Source organism: Mustelus asterias, chromosome 26 (genome assembly GCF_964213995.1).
Source record: "Mustelus asterias chromosome 26, sMusAst1.hap1.1, whole genome shotgun sequence".
Classification (NCBI taxonomy): Eukaryota; Metazoa; Chordata; class Chondrichthyes; order Carcharhiniformes; family Triakidae; genus Mustelus; species Mustelus asterias.
In genome coordinates this window covers 26,266,371-26,286,794 of record NC_135826.1, presented here as the reverse complement: position 1 = coordinate 26,286,794, position 20,424 = coordinate 26,266,371, and the positions used below count along the sequence as shown (strand labels likewise).

Sequence of the window (20,424 nt, the reverse complement as noted above, 5' to 3'; positions counted from 1 at the left end):
GGGTGACGTGCGTGGGTGTGTGTTGGGTGACCGTGCCGTGGTGTGGGTGTGGGGGACGGTGCGTGTGTGTGTGTGGGGGGACGTGCGTACGTGTGTGTGGGGACGTGCGTACGTGTGTGGTGTGTGTGGACGTGCGTACGTGTGTGTGGGGACGTGCGTACGTGTGTGTGGGGACGTGCGTACGTGTGTGTGGGACGTGCGTACGTGTGTGTGGGGACGTTGCCTACGGGTGGGGGACGTGCGTACGTGTGTGTGGGGACGTGCGTACGTGTGTGTGGGGACGTGCGTACGTGTGTGTGGGGACGTGCGTACGGTGTGTGTGGGACGTGCGTACGTGTGTGTGGGGACGGCGTACGTGTGTGTGGGGACGTGCGTACGTGTGTGTGGGGACGTGCGTACGTGTGTGTGGGGACGTGCGTACGTGTGTGTGGGGACGTGCGTACGTGTGTGTGGGGACGTGCGTACGTGTGTGTGGGGACGTGCGTACGTGTGTGTGGGGACGTGCGTACGTGTGTGTGGGGACGTGCGTACGTGTGTGTGTGGGGACGTGCGTACGTGTGTGTGGGGACGTGCGTACGTGTGTGTGGGGACGTGCGTACGTGTGTGGGACGTGCGTACGTGTGTGTGGGACGTGCGTACGTGTGTGTGGGGACGTGCGTACGTGTGTGTGGGGACGTGCGTACGTGTGTGTGGGGACGTGCGTACGTGTGTGTGGGGACGTGCGTACGTGTGTGTGGGGACGTGCGTACGTGTGTGTGGGGACGTGCGTACGTGTGTGTGGGGACGTGCGTACGTGTGTGTGGGACGTGCGTACGTGTGTGTGGGGACGTGCGTACGTGTGTGTGGGGACGTGCGTACGTGTGTGTGGGGACGTGCGTACGTGTGTGTGGGGACGTGCGTACGTGTGTGTGGGGACGTGCGTACGTGTGTGTGGGGACGTGCGTACGTGTGTGTGGGGACGTGCGTACGTGTGTGTGGGGACGTGCGTACGTGTGTGTGGGGACGTGCGTACGTGTGTGTGGGGACGTGCGTACGTGTGTGTGGGGACGTGCGTACGTGTGTGTGGGGACGTGCGTACGTGTGTGTGGGGACGTGCGTACGTGTGTGTGGGGACGTGCGTACGTGTGTGTGGGGGACGTGCGTACGTGTGTGTGGGGACGTGCGTACGTGTGTGTGGGGACGTGCGTACGTGTGTGTGGGGACGTGCGTACGTGTGTGTGGGGACGTGCGTACGTGTGTGTGGGGACGTGCGTACGTGTGTGTGGGGACGTGCGTACGTGTGTGTGGGGACGTGCGTACGTGTGTGTGGGGACGTGCGTACGTGTGTGTGGGGACGTGCGTACGTGTGTGTGGGGACGTGCGTACGTGTGTGTGGGGACGTGCGTACGTGTGTGTGGGGACGTGCGTACGTGTGTGTGGGGACGTGCGTACGTGTGTGTGGGACGTGCGTACGTGTGTGTGGGGACGTGCGTACGTGTGTGTGGGGACGTGCGTACGTGTGTGTGGGACGTGCGTACGTGTGTGTGGGGACGTGCGTACGTGTGTGTGGGGACGTGCGTACGTGTGTGTGGGGACGTGCGTACGTGTGTGTGGGGACGTGCGTACGTGTGTGTGGGGACGTGCGTACGTGTGTGTGGGGACGTGCGTACGTGTGTGGGGACGTGCGTACGTGTGTGTGGGGACGTGCGTACGTGTGTGTGGGGACGTGCGTACGTGTGTGTGGGGACGTGCGTACGTGTGTTGGGACGTGCGTACGTGTGTGTGGGGACGTGCGTACGTGTGTGTGGGGACGTGCGTACGTGTGTGTGGGGACGTGCGTACGTGTGTGTGGGGACGTGCGTACGTGTGTGTGGGGACGTGCGTACGTGTGTGTGGGGACGTGCGTACGTGTGTGTGGGGACGTGCGTACGTGTGTGTGGGGACGTGCGTACGTGTGTGTGGGGACGTGCGTACGTGTGTGTGGGGACGTGCGTACGTGTGTGTGGGGACGTGCGTACGTGTGTGTGGGGACGTGCGTACGTGTGTGTGGGGGACGTGCGTACGTGTGTGTGGGGACGTGCGTACGTGTGTGTGGGGACGTGCGTACGTGTGTGTGGGGACGTGCGTACGTGTGTGTGGGGACGTGCGTACGTGTGTGTGGGGACGTGCGTACGTGTGTGTGGGGACGTGCGTACGTGTGTGTGGGGACGTGCGTACGTGTGTGTGGGGACGTGCGTACGTGTGTGTGGGGACGTGCGTACGTGTGTGTGGGGACGTGCGTACGTGTGTGTGGGGACGTGCGTACGTGTGTGTGGGGGACGTGCGTACGTGTGTGTGGGGACGTGCGTACGTGTGTGTGGGGACGTGCGTACGTGTGTGTGGGTACGTGCGTACGTGTGTGTGGGGACGTGCGTACGTGTGTGTGGGGACGTGCGTACGTGTGTGTGGGGACGTGCGTACGTGTGGGTGGTGTGTGGGGACGTGCGTACGTGTGTGTGGGACGTGCGTACGTGTGTGTGGGGACGTGCGTACGTGTGTGTGGGGACGTGCGTACGTGTGTGTGGGGACGTGCGTACGTGTGTGTGGGGACGTGCGTACGTGTGTGTGGGGACGTGCGTACGTGTGTGTGGGGACGTGCGTACGTGTGTGTGGGGACGTGCGTACGTGTGTGTGGGGACGTGCGTACGTGTGTGTGGGGACGTGCGTACGTGTGTGTGGGGACGTGCGTACGTGTGTGTGGGGACGTGCGTACGTGTGTGTGGGGACGTGCGTACGTGTGTGTGGGGGACGTGCGTACGTGTGTGTGGGGACGTGCGTACGTGTGTGTGGGGACGTGCGTACGTGTGTGTGGGGACGTGCGTACGTGTGTGTGGGGACGTGCGTACGTGTGTGTGGGGACGTGCGTACGTGTGTGTGGGGACGTGCGTACGTGTGTGTGGGGACGTGCGTACGTGTGTGTGGGACGTGCGTACGTGTGTGTGGGGACGTGCGTACGTGTGTGTGGGGACGTGCGTACGTGTGTGTGGGGGACGTGCGTACGTGTGTGTGGGGACGTGCGTACGTGTGTGTGGGGACGTGCGTACGTGTGTGTGGGACGTGCGTACGTGTGTGTGGGGACGTGCGTACGTGTGTGTGGGGACGTGCGTACGTGTGTGTGGGGACGTGCGTACGTGTGTGTGGGACGTGCGTACGTGTGTGTGGGACGTGCGTACGTGTGGTGTGGGGACGTGCGTACGTGTGTGTGGGGACGTGCGTACGTGTGTGTGGGGACGTGCGTACGTGTGTGTGGGGACGTGCGTACGTGTGTGTGGGGACGTGCGTACGTGTGTGTGGGGGACGTGCGTTACGTGTGTGTGGGGACGTGCGTACGTGTGTGTGGGGACGTGCGTACGTGTGTGTGGGGACGTGCGTACGTGTGTGTGGGGACGTGCGTACGTGTGTGTGGGGGGACGTGCGTACGTGTGTGTGGGGACGTGCGTACGTGTGTGTGGGGGACGTGCGTACGTGTGGTGGGGACGTGCGTACGTGTGCGTGGGGACGTGCGTACGTGTGCGCGTGGACCTGCGTGTGCGCGTGGACCTGCGTGTGCGCGGGACCTGTGTGTGTGCGCGGGGACCTGTGTGTGTGCGCGGGGACCTGTGTGGTGTGCGCCGGGGACCTGTGTGTGTGCGCGGGGACCTGTGTGTGTGCGCGGGGACCTGTGTGTGTGCGCGGGGACCTGTGTGTGTGCGCGGGGACCTGTGTGTGTGCGCGGGGACCTGTGTGGTGCGCGGGGACTGTGTGTGTGCGCGGGGACCTGTGTGTGTGCGCGGGGACCTGTGTGTGTGCGCGGGGACCTGTGTGTGTGCGCGGGGGACCTGTGTGTGTGCGCGGGGACCTGTGTGTGTGCGCGGGGACCTGTGTGTGTGCGCGGGGACCTGTGTGTGTGCGCGGGGACCTGTGTGTGTGCGCGGGACCTGTGTGTGTGCGCGGGGACCTGTGTGTGTGCGCGGGGACCTGTGTGTGTGCGCGGGGACCTGTGTGTGTGCGCGGGGACCTGTGTGTGTGCGCGGGGACCTGTGTGTGTGCGCGGGGACCTGTGTGTGTGCGCGGGGACCTGTGTGTGTGCGGGGGACCTGTGTGTGTGCGTGGGGACCTGTGTGTGTGCGTGGGGACCTGTGTGTGTGCGTGGGGACCTGTGTGTGTGCGTGGGGACCTGTGTGTGTGCGTGGGGACCTGTGTGTGTGCGTGGGGACCTGTGTGTGTGCGTGGGGACCTGTGTGTGTGCGTGGGGACCTGTGTGTGTGCGTGGGGACCTGTGTGTGTGCGTGGGGACCTGTGTGTGTGCGTGGGGACCTGTGTGTGTGCGTGGGACCTGTGTGTGCGCGTGGGGACCTGTGTGTGCGCGTGGGGACCTGTGTGTGCGCGTGGGGACCTGTGTGTGCGCGTGGGGACCTGTGTGTGCGCGTGGGGACCTGTGTGTGCGCGTGGGGACCTGTGTGTGCGCGTGGGGACCTGTGTGTGCGCGTGGGGACCTGTGTGTGCGCGTGGGGACCTGTGTGTGCGCGTGGGGACCTGTGTGTGCGCGTGGGGACCTGTGTGTGCGCGTGGGGACCTGTGTGTGCGCGTGGGGACCTGTGTGTGCGCGTGGGGACCTGTGTGTGTGCGTGGGGACCTGTGTGTGTGCGTGGGGACCTGTGTGTGTGCGTGGGGACCTGTGTGTGTGCGTGGGGACCTGTGTGTGTGCGTGGGGACCTGTGTGTGTGCGTGGGGACCTGTGTGTGTGCGTGGGGACCTGTGTGTGTGCGTGGGGACCTGTGTGTGTGCGTGGGGACCTGTGTGTGTGCGTGGGGACCTGTGTGTGTGCGTGGGGACCTGTGTGTGTGCGTGGGGACCTGTGTGTGTGCGTGGGGACCTGTGTGTGTGCGTGGGGACCTGTGTGTGTGCGTGGGGACCTGTGTGTGTGCGTGGGGACCTGTGTGTGTGCGTGGGGACCTGTGTGTGTGCGTGGGGACCTGTGTGTGTGCGTGGGGACCTGTGTGTGTGCGTGGGGACCTGTGTGTGTGCGTGGGGACCTGTGTGTGTGCGTGGGGACCTGTGTGTGTGCGTGGGGACCTGTGTGTGTGCGTGGGGACCTGTGTGTGTGCGTGGGGACCTGTGTGTGTGCGTGGGGACCTGTGTGTGTGCGTGGGGACCTGTGTGTGTGCGTGGGGACCTGTGTGTGTGCGTGGGGACCTGTGTGTGTGCGTGGGGACCTGTGTGTGTGCGTGGGGACCTGTGTGTGTGCGTGGGGACCTGTGTGTGCGCGTGGGGACCTGTGTGTGCGCGTGGGGACCTGTGTGTGCGCGTGGGGACCTGTGTGTGCGCGTGGGGACCTGTGTGTGCGCGTGGGGACCTGTGTGTGCGCGTGGGGACCTGTGTGTGCGCGTGGGGACCTGTGTGTGCGCGTGGGGACCTGTGTGTGCGCGTGGGGACCTGTGTGTGCGCGTGGGGACCTGTGTGTGCGCGTGGGGACCTGTGTGTGCGCGTGGGGACCTGTGTGTGCGCGTGGGGACCTGTGTGTGCGCGTGGGGACCTGTGTGTGCGCGTGGGGACCTGTGTGTGCGCGTGGGGACCTGTGTGTGCGCGTGGGGACCTGTGTGTGTGCGTGCGTGGGGACCTGTGTGTGTGCGTGCGTGGGGACCTGTGTGTGTGCGTGCGTGGGGACCTGTGTGTGTGCGTGCGTGGGGACCTGTGTGTGTGCGTGCGTGGGGACCTGTGTGTGTGCGTGCGTGGGGACCTGTGTGTGTGCGTGCGTGGGGACCTGTGTGTGTGCGTGCGTGGGGACCTGTGTGTGTGCGTGCGTGGGGACCTGTGTGTGTGCGTGCGTGGGGACCTGTGTGTGTGCGTGCGTGGGGACCTGTGTGTGTGCGTGCGTGGGGACCTGTGTGTGTGCGTGCGTGGGGACCTGTGTGTGTGCGTGCGTGGGGACCTGTGTGTGTGCGTGCGTGGGGACCTGTGTGTGTGCGTGCGTGGGACCTGTGTGTGTGCGTGCGTGGGGACCTGTGTGTGTGCGTGGGGACCTGTGTGTGTGCGTGGGGACCTGTGTGTGTGCGTGGGGACCTGTGTGTGTGCGTGGGGACCTGTGTGTGTGCGTGGGGACCTGTGTGTGTGCGTGGGGACCTGTGTGTGTGCGTGGGGACCTGTGTGTGTGCGTGGGGACCTGTGTGTGTGCGTGGGGACCTGTGTGTGTGCGTGGGGACCTGTGTGTGTGCGTGGGGACCTGTGTGTGTGCGTGGGGACCTGTGTGTGTGCGTGGGGACCTGTGTGTGTGCGTGGGGACCTGTGTGTGTGCGTGGGGACCTGTGTGTGTGCGTGGGGACCTGTGTGTGTGCGTGGGGACCTGTGTGTGTGCGTGGGGACCTGTGTGTGTGCGTGGGGACCTGTGTGTGTGCGTGGGGACCTGTGTGTGTGCGTGGGGACCTGTGTGTGTGCGTGGGGACCTGTGTGTGTGCGTGGGGACCTGTGTGTGTGCGTGGGGACCTGTGTGTGTGCGTGGGGACCTGTGTGTGTGCGTGGGGACCTGTGTGTGTGCGTGGGGACCTGTGTGTGTGCGTGGGGACCTGTGTGTGTGCGTGGGGACCTGTGTGTGTGCGTGGGGACCTGTGTGTGTGCGTGGGGACCTGTGTGTGTGCGTGGGGACCTGTGTGTGTGCGTGGGGACCTGTGTGTGTGCGTGGGGACCTGTGTGTGTGCGTGGGGACCTGTGTGTGTGCGTGGGGACCTGTGTGTGTGCGTGGGGACCTGTGTGTGTGCGTGGGGACCTGTGTGTGTGCGTGGGGACCTGTGTGTGTGCGTGGGGACCTGTGTGTGTGCGTGGGGACCTGTGTGTGTGCGTGGGGACCTGTGTGTGTGCGTGGGGACCTGTGTGTGTGCGTGGGGACCTGTGTGTGTGCGTGGGGACCTGTGTGTGTGCGTGGGGACCTGTGTGTGTGCGTGGGGACCTGTGTGTGTGCGTGGGGACCTGTGTGTGTGCGTGGGGACCTGTGTGTGTGCGTGGGGACCTGTGTGTGTGCGTGGGGACCTGTGTGTGTGCGTGGGGACCTGTGTGTGCGCGTGGGGACCTGTGTGTGCGCGTGGGGACCTGTGTGTGTGCGTGGGGACCTGTGTGTGTGCGTGGGGACCTGTGTGTGTGCGTGGGGACCTGTGTGTGTGCGGGGACCTGTGTGTGTGCGGGGACCTGTGTGTGTGTGGGGACCTGTGTGTGTGTGGGGACCTGTGTGTGTGTGGGGGGACGTGTGTGTGTGGGGGGACGTGTGTGTGTGGGGGGACGTGTGTGTGTGGGGGGACGTGTGTGTGTGTGGGGACGTGTGTGTGTGTGTGTGGACGTGTGTGTGTGGGGACGTGTGTGTGTGTGGGGACGTGTGTGTGTGTGGGGACGTGTGTGTGTGTGTGGGGACGTGTGTGTGTGTGTGGGGACGTGTGTGTGTGTGTGGGGACGTGTGTGTGTGTGTGGGGACGTGTGTGTGGGGACGTGTGTGTGTGTGTGTGGGGACGTGTGTGTGTGTGTGGGGACGTGTGTGTGTGTGTGGGGACGTGTGTGTGTGTGTGGGGACGTGTGTGTGTGTGTGTGTGTGTGTGGACGTGTGTGTGTGGGGACGTGTGTGTGTGGGGACGTGTGTGTGTGGGGACGTGTGTGTGTGTGTGTGTGTGTGTGTGTGTGTGTGGGGACGTGTGTGTGGGGACGTGTGTGTGGGGACGTGTGTGTCTGTGCAGAAGGAGGCCATTCAGCTCATCGAGTCTGACAACAATCCCACCCAGGCCCTATGCTCTTAACCCCACCTATTTACCCTGCTAGTTCTCCTGACACTAATGGGCAATTTAGCATGGCCAATCAACCTAACCCACACACTTTTGTGGGAGGAAACCCATGCTGACACGGGGAGAACATGTAAACTTCACACAGTCACCCACAGCCAGAAAAGAACCTGGGTCCCTGGTGCCGGGAGGCTAACCACTGTGCCGCAACTGCACTTTTGAAATGGTCAGTCTCCAAAGATGTGCAAGTTAGGTTGATTGGCCATGCTAAATTGTCCTCCGTGTCAGGGGAACTAGCTGGGGTAAGTACATGGGGTTTATAGGGATAGTGTCTGGGTGGGATTGTGGCTGGTGCAGGCTCGATGGGCCAAATGGCCTCCTTCTGCACTGTATAATTCTATTCTCTGATTCTATGATTCTCTGTTCATTGGAAAGTGCAGGGCTTTTTTTTGTGTTCCATTTAAAATAGAGAAAGAAATTGGAAAAAAATGAACGAATGAGATTTCAAATGCTTTTAAAAATTAATTATTCTTAAAGTAAGTGTACAGGATGTATGTGTAAAAATAAAACTAACAAATTTGAGCTCTAATCTTGCAAACACGTGAATACATATGACTGCCAGTAAATATTTCCCAATATGTAGGCAGGGCAACTGTATTTCGCAACATTTTTTTCAAGTAGATGTGCTGCACCGTAATTCAACAAATATAAGTTCCACTTGAATTTAAAAGCACACATCCTTTTAAGTTATGAAAAATGAACACATCACAAACACTGAGTATCACTTACACCTCCTACATTGGCTTCAAACTCATGATTTATAGAATCCCTACTGTGCATAAGGAGGCCATTCGGCCCATCAAGCACACACCAACATTCCAAAAGAGCATCTTACCCAGGCCCACCACCACCACCATCCCCTGCCCTATCCCTGTAACCCCACTAATCTCCCTAAGCTACACATCTTGGGACATTCAGGGGCAATTTAGCATGGCCAATCCACCTAACCTGCACATCTGTGGACCGTGTGAGGAAACCGGAGCATCCGGAGGAAGCTCATGCAGACGTGGCAAGAACATGCAAACTCCCAGCTGTCACCCAAGGCTGGAATCAAACCCAGGTCTCTGGCGCTCTGGGGCTAACCACTGTGCCACCAGCTCTTTGTTGGAACATTTTGAGTATTTGAAAAAAATGTTTCTGCACATAGGGACTTCTTGCTCCTGTTATTAAAACAAACCAGTTCAGAACTCAGCGTGGTTTTAAAACCAGGGAGAGGCATGAAAAAAACAAAGCAGTCACCAATTCAAGTAACTTACTTTTTCCCCACACAACTCTCTGCAACTGGGGAAACTATTTCAGCAAAAATACATTTTTGTTTGACATTGCACAATAAACTGTTTTGAAAAAGATTTTAAAATATGTTTTATTGATTTCAACAGCTTCCCCAACCACTGGGAAGATTCCGAGCAGGCAAGTGATGTTCTAAATGCTTTTCTCACTCATGGCAGTGCTACTTTTGCCATTACTGTGGTATTTTACAATGGCCAACAGTTAACCTCAAAGGTGGAAACAACAAAATAGGACAATTGGATTAAATCTAGTAAAATGCCATTTGGCCCACTGTGTCGGTGCCACTACTCTGCTAGAACGATGCAAAATTAATCCCACTGCTCCATCACCAGTGTCTGTGTCTTCTTTTGCTTCAAATTTCAGTAACAAAGCATTATACATGACTTTCTGTGTAAAGAAATCTCCCTTCTCAATCTCTTAATGATAATGTTAAATTAGTGACATATTGTCATGGTCTTCTAGCCAAAGTAACTGTCTTACCCTCATCATCCTACCAAAATCCATCAGAATTTTTAAAACCTCTAATAAATTTCTTAACATTCATTATTCCAATGGAAAAAAAAATTTTGCTTCCCCTTATTATTATTCTTAGTACCATCCTGGTGAATCCATGCTAGATGTTCCTGGTGAATATAATATCCTGGCATGAGCTATCAGGCTAACATGTATGAACTCAAAACATAATTATTACCACTTAACATATCTGTTAACTTGTATGTGCAAGCAAGTCCTGCAAATTAAAGCTACAAAACCATTTTGTTTTGTTTTAAAGTATAGAATGGAAAAATGTTTTTTGATGTTCGTTGCGTAAAGCAAACATGAGATCCTGATTTAGCAATTGTATTTGTTAGGCTGGATATTCCAAATGGGGCTACTGCTGGTAGGGCAGGACTTCTGCCTGCCACAGACAAATCCCATGATCATGATTGAGCTTCTGGCCCAAGATGAGAAGGAAATAGGAGGCAGTCTCCAGCAAGGAGTCGAGACAGACTCGAGTTGAGGCTTATTCAGCAGACCTCTGGAAACTACAAAATCGACCTTGCGTTAAAATAAATTTTGGAGTCTGCTCCTGGGTTCTGTGCTTTGCGTCACTTGAGAGTTCATTTTTCCAAAGACCCAGAATGCTAAATTGAGAATTTAACGGAGGGCCCCAGCAAACAAACTGGGCACATGGCACAAAATACAGCAGAGTCTGTATTTCCCTTGTCAAGATTTAATTCGCTTTCACATGTGGTTCGATGCTTTACAGGTCATCATATCCATAGATTGGGGAATGAAATGGAATGGAGGAGCAGGGATGCATCACAATGTACTTCTGGGCAAGATTCCACTGATGCCAAATATACTATCAGTAGAAGCATGGGCAGCCAATTGTGACTTTTATTCATGGAACATTGCAGCAACAACAGCAGGGGGCAAGAATACATTATTTTACTTGGTTTGGCAAATCATCAAATTATTTTTAAATGTATTATCTCAGTCTCACTACACCTTCCTGTTAGGGAATTGCAAATTGGAGAAAGTTTAGTAAACTGTTCCATTTTTAACCAGGTTCAACATGTTACTTGTGTCATAGAGAATTTCAAACATAAGTGCCCTCCTCCCCACCCTCTCACCAATAGCAGGACTTCTGCTGAAGGTACTACATAATTGGCTGCAAACACATGTATATGAGTCACACAGTTTGACATACTTCCAATTGGGAAGGAAGCCTTCACCTTCTTACTGCCCCTAAAGCACTCACCCTAACCAGTAACACATTGGAGCGCACAGAAGATTAACAATATATAGGAGAATTAAGTTGAAAGTGATGCTAGTGATAATCCAATTTTATCTGAGAATGTTCACAAAGAATTGAGTACTTAGTTTATTGTCAAATTCAGCCAGGTTAATTCTTTCCAGCATGTAGAAGTTGAACACCAGGTTTACGTATTATGCCAAAAGATCTCAAGGAGGGAATTTCTCCTGACAATACCAAAAGCTTAACAATGCAACAAAATACACCATAATGTAGACTTTGAAATCCGTTACTACTGAAAGATACTTTGGAGGAGCAAGTTAAGTTCAGTTCAGCATGCAAAATTAAGATTTTATTTTGCACTAGGTAGCAGATACTGTTCATCTTCAACTGGAGCTTCAAAAAAATTACTTGTCTCAAAATGGACTAAAAAACAGAAACAAGTATTCACTCGGTAGCCACTTCTAACAATGTAAGTTTTCTTTTAACGACAAAACACTTAATTTACAAATGCTCTAGATGGAAAAGCTGTATGACAGTATAGGTGGTGCTTTGGCAAAATGAAACCCAAAACAATAAACCACAAACACCATAGGTAAAAATGTGATGTTACCTTATTGAAAAGCCTCCAAGCAGATTCTATTTTATCACACAAATACATTTTGGGCACGAGATCCATTGAAAGCAGTGCTAAGAAATATTTAGACACATAGCAGTGCTAAAAGGTACTACTGCCCGTGAACTTCATGTTCACAAAAAAAGGAACAGGAGAAAGAATAAGCGTGCGGTGAGGCTCCTCCTTCCTTTGACTGTCATCCTTATTTGCATATCTGACCAAAGGTTAGTCATCAGTCTGGCTTAAAACTTCCTTTGAGGAAGAGAGTATTTACAGGAAATGATGCTCATTTGGTAAGCAAAATTACCGTCAGTCATCTGCAAATTACTGTAAACTGTCCAGCTTAACCACCACAACACTAAACAAATTGGCATGGGCAATTACGAGTACAAAGTTCTCTAAAATGTCATTTAAAAATATGTTCTGGGTATATACTTGGAAGCATGTTATTTTTCCTTGCTATCTTTAAAATAACTGAAAAACTGCTTCTTGTCATTTTGCCAATATCTAACACAACAACTAGCTGGGTATTTTCTTGCTTATTCACAGCACTCCTTACTTCAAAAGATGCAAAAAAAAAAAATTCCAGTAAGTTAAAACAATATATTAAATTTAAAAAAACCAAAGACTTGCGTTTTAATAGCACTTTTCATGACCACCAGATGTCTCAAAGGGTTTTTACAGCCAATAAATCGCTAGTTACTGTTCTAATGTAAGAAATAAACCAGCACAGGTAGTTTTTTTATAAATTCAAAACAACAGATATTTCAAATTAAGCAACTTCAAGTTAAAAACAGACTACAAATTTCAAAGCTGGCCTGGATAAACTAACAACTGAAACAAACAATTTCAATTTACTTGCAGTGCATCAAAAGAACCAAACATACCACAAAATTGGGCGCATGGGCAATGTTGCTTATGGGCAGATAATGCACATCAAACCAGGAAAAGTCAACACAGGTAATTTTAACTTTTGGCCATCATAAAAGGGGCAATTCGGAACAGGCTGCCAATTATACACCTCTTGGTAATTAATTGCATTGATTTCAATGACAAAGACCATTGCAAAGGACACATAATACACATGGGAATTGCCAAACTCAATGCAGAAAATGGAATCATAAACAAAACTATGACTGGCAGACTGGTTAGCCCATTGTTTTGGCTGAGCAATGCAATTTCCAGTGGGAATCCCCTCAGTACTTCAAGTCTGAATGCACCTCAAAGACAGACTGCTTTATTGCATCCAAATACCAGGAGATTTGCTACATGGAAGCAGCAAGAGTTTCGGAATGGCTGGCACGAAAGGAAGGGTGAACCCAAGTTTGCCAATGTTTCTCCAGAGATGTTCCTGCCTGTAAGGGTCAGGCAAGATGTCCTATTCTGCAGTCTACCCTGAACCATGTGGTTACCTTTAAGCACACAGCAGCTAAGTTCTCACAGCAGCAGTCCACATCACCGTGCTTTGGTACAAAGTCAAATGGCTATCATACAGATGTACGTATAGCTCTAATGTTTGTTTCACCTTGGTGAAAATGGTGCATTGAATGAACTGGGCTTTAAGTATTATTCACCTCCTGTAGTCTACTCTCCTAGATGGCAGTAGGAGCAACTTGCCAAAGCTTCATGGAAAGAAGACTGACACAGGGCCCTCTCTCAGGCTGCCATCATGTCTACTCCTTCACTACTCCTTTACTAATACCCAATATAGTACCAGAATGCTGACTGGGCCAGACTTCCCATCAGATGCTTAGGAGGTGTTGTCTACAGTCAGGCCCTCAATAACTCAAGAAGTTAGTACAGTAAGAAGTCTCACAGGTTTATTTAGAATCACGAGCTTTCGGAGTGCTGCTCCTTCATCAGGTGACTCACCGAAAGCTGATGATTCCAAATAAACCTGTTGGACTTTAACCTGGTGGAGAGACTTCTTACTACGCCCACCCCAGTCCAACACTAGCATCTCCACATCAAGAAGTTACTGGCTAGGTGTATCCCAATCCATAGCAATTTACCACTATCTCAAACCTCTTACGTTGTACTTTGTAAAGTCGTCAAGCCACCAAATCTGATTTTAAAAAAGGGGCACTTGGATATTTAATTATTTGATACCAAGACTTATTTTGATGTACACGTAAAGTTTTCTTCATTTTTGACATTTTGATCAACTTTGCATTTTGAGAGCAAATTATGAATCTGCTTTGGCAATATGTCTTTGATGTTAAAGTCGGTTGAGTGATTTTCAAGTTGTAAAATTTAGGTTTAAGGGTCTATGGGTGGCAGTGATCTTTTAGCAAGAGCAGTTGCTCTCAGTAAAAGTGGACCGAGGAAGGATGTGTTTAGGTGAGGCACTGAGTTAACTTTGTGCCCTTTCCTCAGCCCATTCTTCATGTCCTTCAGTGTGATCCTCTTTAATAAATCTGGACTTATGTTGCCATTCTTTGTCCTGCAGTCCCGTGTAATGAAGGACACAGCATGCCACAATGATTCACCATTTGGGAATACCGTAGGGAACCATGGACCTGTTAAGGCATCTAAGTCTTAGCCAGAGGAATTCTCTGGTTAATAAGCACTCCTGTGTGGTCAGGAAATACCTTAATGTCATCAAAACCAAAGGCTGTCTCAATCTGACTGTTTTGTTAACTCTAGTCTTGATTATTTCCAAGCACACTTGGCTGCTCCCCCACCTCCACTTTCGAATACAAAGTTGAGGCTATTAAATACCCTGCTGCCCATATCCTATCTCACACCACATCCAGTTCATCCATTGCCCTGACTGACCAACACCGTCCACCAGATAAGCAATGTTTTGATTGTAAAATTTTCATTTTTTAAATCCATCCACAGCATGCCCCTCTACATAGAAACATGTAAAATAGGTCCAGAAGTAGGCCATTCGGCCCTTCGAGCCTGCACCACCATTCAATATAATCATGGCTGATCATGTACTTTCAGTATCCCACTCCCGTTTTCTCCCCATACCCCTTGATCCCTTTAGTCGCAAGGGTCACATCCAGCTCCCTCGTGAACATATCTAATGAATTGGCCCCAATAGCTTTCTGTGGTAGGGAATCCCACAGGTTCACAACTCCCTGAGTGAAGAAGTTCTTCCTCATCTCAGTCCCGAATGGCTTACCCCTTATTCTTAGACTGTGACCCCTAGTTGTGGACTTCCCCAACATCGGGAATATTCTTCCCACATCTAGCCTGTCCAGTCCCATCAGGATTTTATATGTTTCTATGAGTAATCCTACAGCCTTCTGTGCTCCCTCAATTCTCACCTCTTGAGCATATCCAATGTTAATCATTCTATCACTGGGAGACGTGCCTTCAGCTGTCAAGGCTCCAAGGTCTCTGAAATTCCATCCCTAAACCTCTCTGTCTCTCTTTCCTCCTTTATGATGGTCCTTAAAACATACCTTCCCTGAACTGCGGTGTGGAGCCAGGATGCAATTACTTGAATTCAGTGAAATCCACCGAATCTCTGAATCTTTTCCTTCTATTACAGTGCAGGAGGCCATTCGACCCCATCAAGTCTGCGCCGACTCTCCAAAAGAGCATCTTACACAGCCCGATCCCCTTCACTCTATCCATGTAACCCCACACATTTAACCATGGCTAATTCACCTAACCTACACATCTTTGGATTGTCAGAGGAAACCAGAGCATCTGGAGAAAACCCAAACAGACACGGGGTGAACGTGCAAACTCCACGTGGTCAGTGCAGACTCAACGGGTCGAATGGCCTCCTTCTGCACTGTAGGATTCTATGATTCAATAGAGCCGGAATCGAGCCTGGGTCCCTGGCGCTGTGAGGCAGCTGCGCTAACCACTTGTTTGATGAAACCTGGAGTTATCTTCCCTAATACCTCCTTGTGTATCACGGTGTCAAGTTCTGTTTGACAGTAAAATGTCTTAAGGCGCTACATAATTAGAAGTTGTTATTATTATTTACAAAGTAGTATCCATCATTTGATTCTGGAAAATAGTGAACTGCCCGATGCATGTGAGTGGCTGTCTGGAATAACCATGAATGTCCTTTATTAAAAGTTAAGGGTGGTGGTTACTTCTCCTGCCCCTGTCTTGACATGGGCACACTGGCATAGCAAACAACTGGGTTTTGTTTGTTTGGAGGATGCGGAGTTCAGAGATTACCCGCCTGGACAGTAGCTACCTGTCGGTTAAGTCCAGAAAGGTGACCCTTGGCCTGCCTACTCTGAGAGGTGGGTACGACCTTTTGCATGCAGGTCCCTTCATTTGCTGTCTTCTCATTAGGTGGACAGCAATTGGGGAGATATAGATCATAAGAGCGAGAGATGCAATGAGCAGAAGGTGGCCATTCTGCCCTTCAAGTCTGCTCCCCCATTCAATGAGGTCATGACCGATCTGATATGTGTTTTGTGTTTAACACTTTTTCAAGGCTAAAATGCAAGGTTATTTTTTCTATGCATTTCGAGTACTTTCTTTTTTTAAAAATATATTTTTTAGCTCTAGTAAGTTGTAATTCTCCCTTGTGTCTTGGGGGTTGTGTCCTTAACCTTTGCAGGGTTATGAAACAGCAAGAGATAAGAACAGCTACTATAAAATGCAACACAATAAAACAAATCAGGAAAGCTCGACAGCAGTAACTGAACAACTTCTAAAATATTTAATACTGAAACAAAACTGTCATGTGGTGAATAATTTTTACCCTGCGGTTATTTAAACACATTTATCCAGAAACAGATTTTGTACCAGCATTCATATGATCACATATTCATAAGATATGATCACACCAAAATTAAGAACACAAGCAATCAACATTTTTTTAAGCAAACGGAAACGATTAAAACTTATTGCGACAGAACATAGCTAAAGAATAGTTAAGGTATATACTTGTCAAACTTGATGCAGGCCAAATACGATAGGTCAAATATGCCGTTCAGGATTCAGCCAACTCAGTTAGCGGTAGGCAGCCAGAACACATTCTGCGCTCTTGTTTCCCTCAGAGATTTATGCAAGTGATAAGGAATATGAATTCATCAACTTGTTTTAATCCAGAAAGCCAGGAGGTGAAGGACAGAACTGGTGCCAATCTTTATACACTTTTCTACTTGTTACACAATTATACATTACAAATGTAAACCTTCAAACCAAACAACCAGTTTTAATCTGTCTATTTATACTCTTCTAATAGTATAAACCAAAAATCAATAAATCAAACAAAAAATACAGGATGATAGCCCCTGGTGGGGGCATCATAACTAAAATCAAATGTCAACAAGAAACTGGGGGTGATGATGTATCCCAAATACATGGCGCCCGGTGGTCGTGGAAGGCTTGAAGCATGCAGTGGCAAGCTTCTCTCCCCAAGGCTACCCGGCTGCAAATGTAGCCATGGTAGAGGGCCAGACAGTCGGGTCGGCTGACCCCCTTGGCTGCCTGGACCTGTTACTGTATCTATTTATTTGGGCTCAATTGAAACCACAGCCCACCACCTGCTTAAATATACAATTGACGGGGCGAGGAGAGCACAATGGTTCATTTGACTTGATTCAGTTTAACTTGAAGACTTCATGGGATTTAGAGTCAATGCTGAGATTCTACAACTGATGTACAACACAGGGCAGTACCTCTCATGGTTTCTCCTGCCAGTGGAATGTTTCCAATTTGGACACATTCTAGAGATGAGAGTAATTGCTTGGGTTGGTTGGTGTGCCACAAAAGTCTTCTTCTGACACAATGCTTAGGTCAATGCTGATAGGTCAGTCCAGTTTTTTCAGCCCTTAGTTTTGAAATTGGTAATGATAATTTACAACTGAGTACTTTATGTGGCCACTTCAGGAAGCATTGAGAATTGGCTATCTAAGGTGGGATTGGTATCAAATAAACAGGTCGAGTTGGCAGCTTCCTTTCTTAAAAGGCATTAGTTAACCAGTTGGGACTTTATAACAAACGAGAAGCTTTCAAGGTTATTTTCATAATCCAGCTAATAAATTATCAGTGAATTCAATTTCACAGCTTGTCATGGTAGGATTTAAACTCACAATATTCAGCTTCCTCATCCACTAGTATAACATAAGACCATAAGATATAGGAGCTGAATTAGGCCATTCAGCCCATCGAGTCTGCTCTGCCATTCAATCGTGGCAGATAATGATTCTCATCCCCATTCTCCTGCCTTCTCCCCATAACCCTTGATCCCCTTATTGATCAAGAACCAATCTCTCTCTGTCTTAAAGACACTGAATGACCAGGTTTCCACAGCCCTCTGTGACAATGAGTTCCATAGATTCACCACCTTCTGGCTGAAGATATTCTCCCTCATCTCAGTTTTAAAGGAGCGTCCCTTCACTCAGATTGTGCCCTGGAGTCTTTCCCACTAGTGGAAACATCCTCTCCACGTCCACTCTATCTAGGCCACTCAGTATTCAGTAACTTTTAAGCATCCCCCCTCATCCTTCTAAACTCTATCGGGTATAGACCAAGACTCCTCAACCGCTCCTCATATGACAAACCCTTCATTCCTGGGATCATTCTTGTGAACCTCCTCTGGATCCCATCCAAGGTCAGCACATCCTTCCTTAGGTGTGAGGCCCAAAACGGCTCACAATATTCCAAGTGAGGTCCGACCACAGCCTTATACAGCCTCAGTACATCCCTGCTCTTGTATTCTAGCCCTCTAGAAATGAATGCTAATATTGAATTTGCTTTCCTAACCTGCACGTTAACCTTGAGAGTTCTGAACCAGGACTGCCAAGTCCCTTTGTGCTTCAGATTTCCAAACCCTACCCCAGTTAGAAAATAGTCTATGCCTCTATTCTTCCTACCAAAATGCATAACCTCACACTTTCCCACATTGTATTCCATCTGCCATTTCTTTCCCCACTCTCCTAACCTGTCCAAATCCTTCTGCAGCCTCCCCACTTCCTCAACACTACCTATCCCTCTACGTATCTTTGTATCATCTGCAAATTTAGCAACTATGCTCTCAGTTCCATCTTCTAGAGCATTAATGTACATAATGAAACGGTGTGGTCTCAACACAGACTCCTGTGGAACACCACTAGTCACCATTTGCCATCCTGAAAAGCATCCCCTTATCCCCACTCTTTGCCTTCTGTCTGTCAGCCAATCTTCTATCCATGCCAGTACCTTGCCTCTCACACCATTGGCTCTTAGTTTATTTAGCAGCCTCCCGAAAGGCATCTTGTCAAAGACTTTCTGGAAATCCAAATAAATCACGTCCACTGGCTCTCCTTTGTCTAACTTCTTCGTGACCTCCTCAACGAATTCTAACAGATTTGTCAGACATGACCTCCCTTTGATGAAGCCTTGCTGACTCAGCCCTATTTTACCATGCATTTCCATACTGGAACACTTCCCATTTGCAGACAGCAGCATATTTAGCATGTGGTAAACATACTGTTAGTGATTGTTGCAGCAAACTTGAAATTGAAATACGTAAATGTGCAAATTCTGTCTCAATCCTTTTAAATGGCATAAAAAGACAAATACAAAAACAAAATATTGTGGCATAGAAACATAGAAAAACTACAGCACAAACAGGCCCTTCGGCCCCCAAGTTGTGCCGAACACATCCCTACCTTCTAGACCTACCTATAACCCTCCATCCTATTAATCTCCATGTACTCATCCAGGAGTCTCTTAAAAGACCCTATTGGGTTCGCCTCCACCCCCCCTGACGGCAGCCGATTCCACTCGCCCACCACCCTCTGTGTGAAAAACATACCCCTAACATCTTCCTTGTACCTACCCCCCAGCACCTTAAACCCGTGTCCTCTCGTAGCAGACATTTCCACCCTGGGAAAAAGCCTCAGAGTCCACCATACTTAAGCATACTTAAAAATAATCAAAATACTAAACTACAAAATTGCAACTTTTGGCAAATGTCCCCTCATCCTCCATTGAGACCCTTACAGATACATGTGGAAAGGATTACAGACCTGTAGATGTTCGCCATTTCTATGCTGGAATAATGATTCAAAACTTGACTCTTCATAGTTTTGACCATTGATGGGTGAAGTATTTGAAAATGGTTCATTTGTTGAATTAAAAAACTGCCTGCAAAGATAAAACAAAATTGATTTTTAAAAATGCATTTATTTCAAACATGAAGATAACTATCATGTAATACCGCTTGAATGATGAAGCGTCTTTGTACAACAACACATAAAATTGTGGCAAAATGCATGTTTCAGTGACCTGTTCAGTCATATTACAAGTTTAAGTTTTAGATTTTGATCCAAACATTGAAAAATAGGGTATTTTGTTTCAACTGAGATCAGCTGCAGCAACTTTAAACTACTTCCGACAGAACAATGGTTTTCTATTAACAAGTAATGGCACTATCATATCACAAAAGGGGTGATATATGCTTGGAGGCACAAGGCAAGGCTAGAATATTTAATTAGTTCTTTGTATCAATGTTTACTGAGCAAGAGGAAAATGATATATCAGTAGAAACAGAGGCAATGGATAGTGTGAAAATTGAAAAAGAGGTGAAACTGGAAAAACTGCTTATGCTTTGGGCAGATAAATCGCCTGGTCCAGATTGCTTGCATATTGAGTTGCTAAAGGAAGTGGGGATGGAGATAATGGGAGGGCTTGCCTTAATCTTACGACAATATGGGTGATGTACTAGAGAATCATAGGACATCCTTATTCAAGAAAGGGTGAAAGGATAATCATAGCAACTACAGGCTGGTCAGTTTAACATCTGTGGTGGTTTTGGAATCCATTATCGGGCGAAAAAAAATCACTGGGCACTTGGAGGGGTTTTTGTTAATTAAGGAGAGCTAGCACAAATTTATAAAAGGCAAATTGGATCTGACCAATCTAACTGATTTTTTGATGAAGTAACATTCGATGAAGTTGATGAAGGCAATATCATGGATATTGTCTCCATGGATTTTAGGAAAGTGTTTATCAAAGAACCACATAAAAGGCTGGTTAATAAAATTGAGGCT

At 50.0% G+C, this 20,424-nt stretch overlaps 1 protein-coding gene across 6 annotated transcripts in view; it reads right to left on the bottom strand.

Moving 5' to 3' along the window:
• The window catches only part of LOC144479522 (protein strawberry notch homolog 2-like), a 160,204-nt gene that overhangs the window by 90,657 nt on the left and 49,123 nt on the right, over positions 1-20,424 (bottom strand). For all 6 annotated transcript variants that reach the window (XM_078198297.1, XM_078198301.1, XM_078198298.1 and 3 more), the window contains one exon: positions 19,402-19,519. In XM_078198297.1, the coding sequence (XP_078054423.1) occupies positions 19,402-19,519 (118 nt within the window). The remainder of the gene's footprint in view (positions 1-19,401; positions 19,520-20,424) is intronic.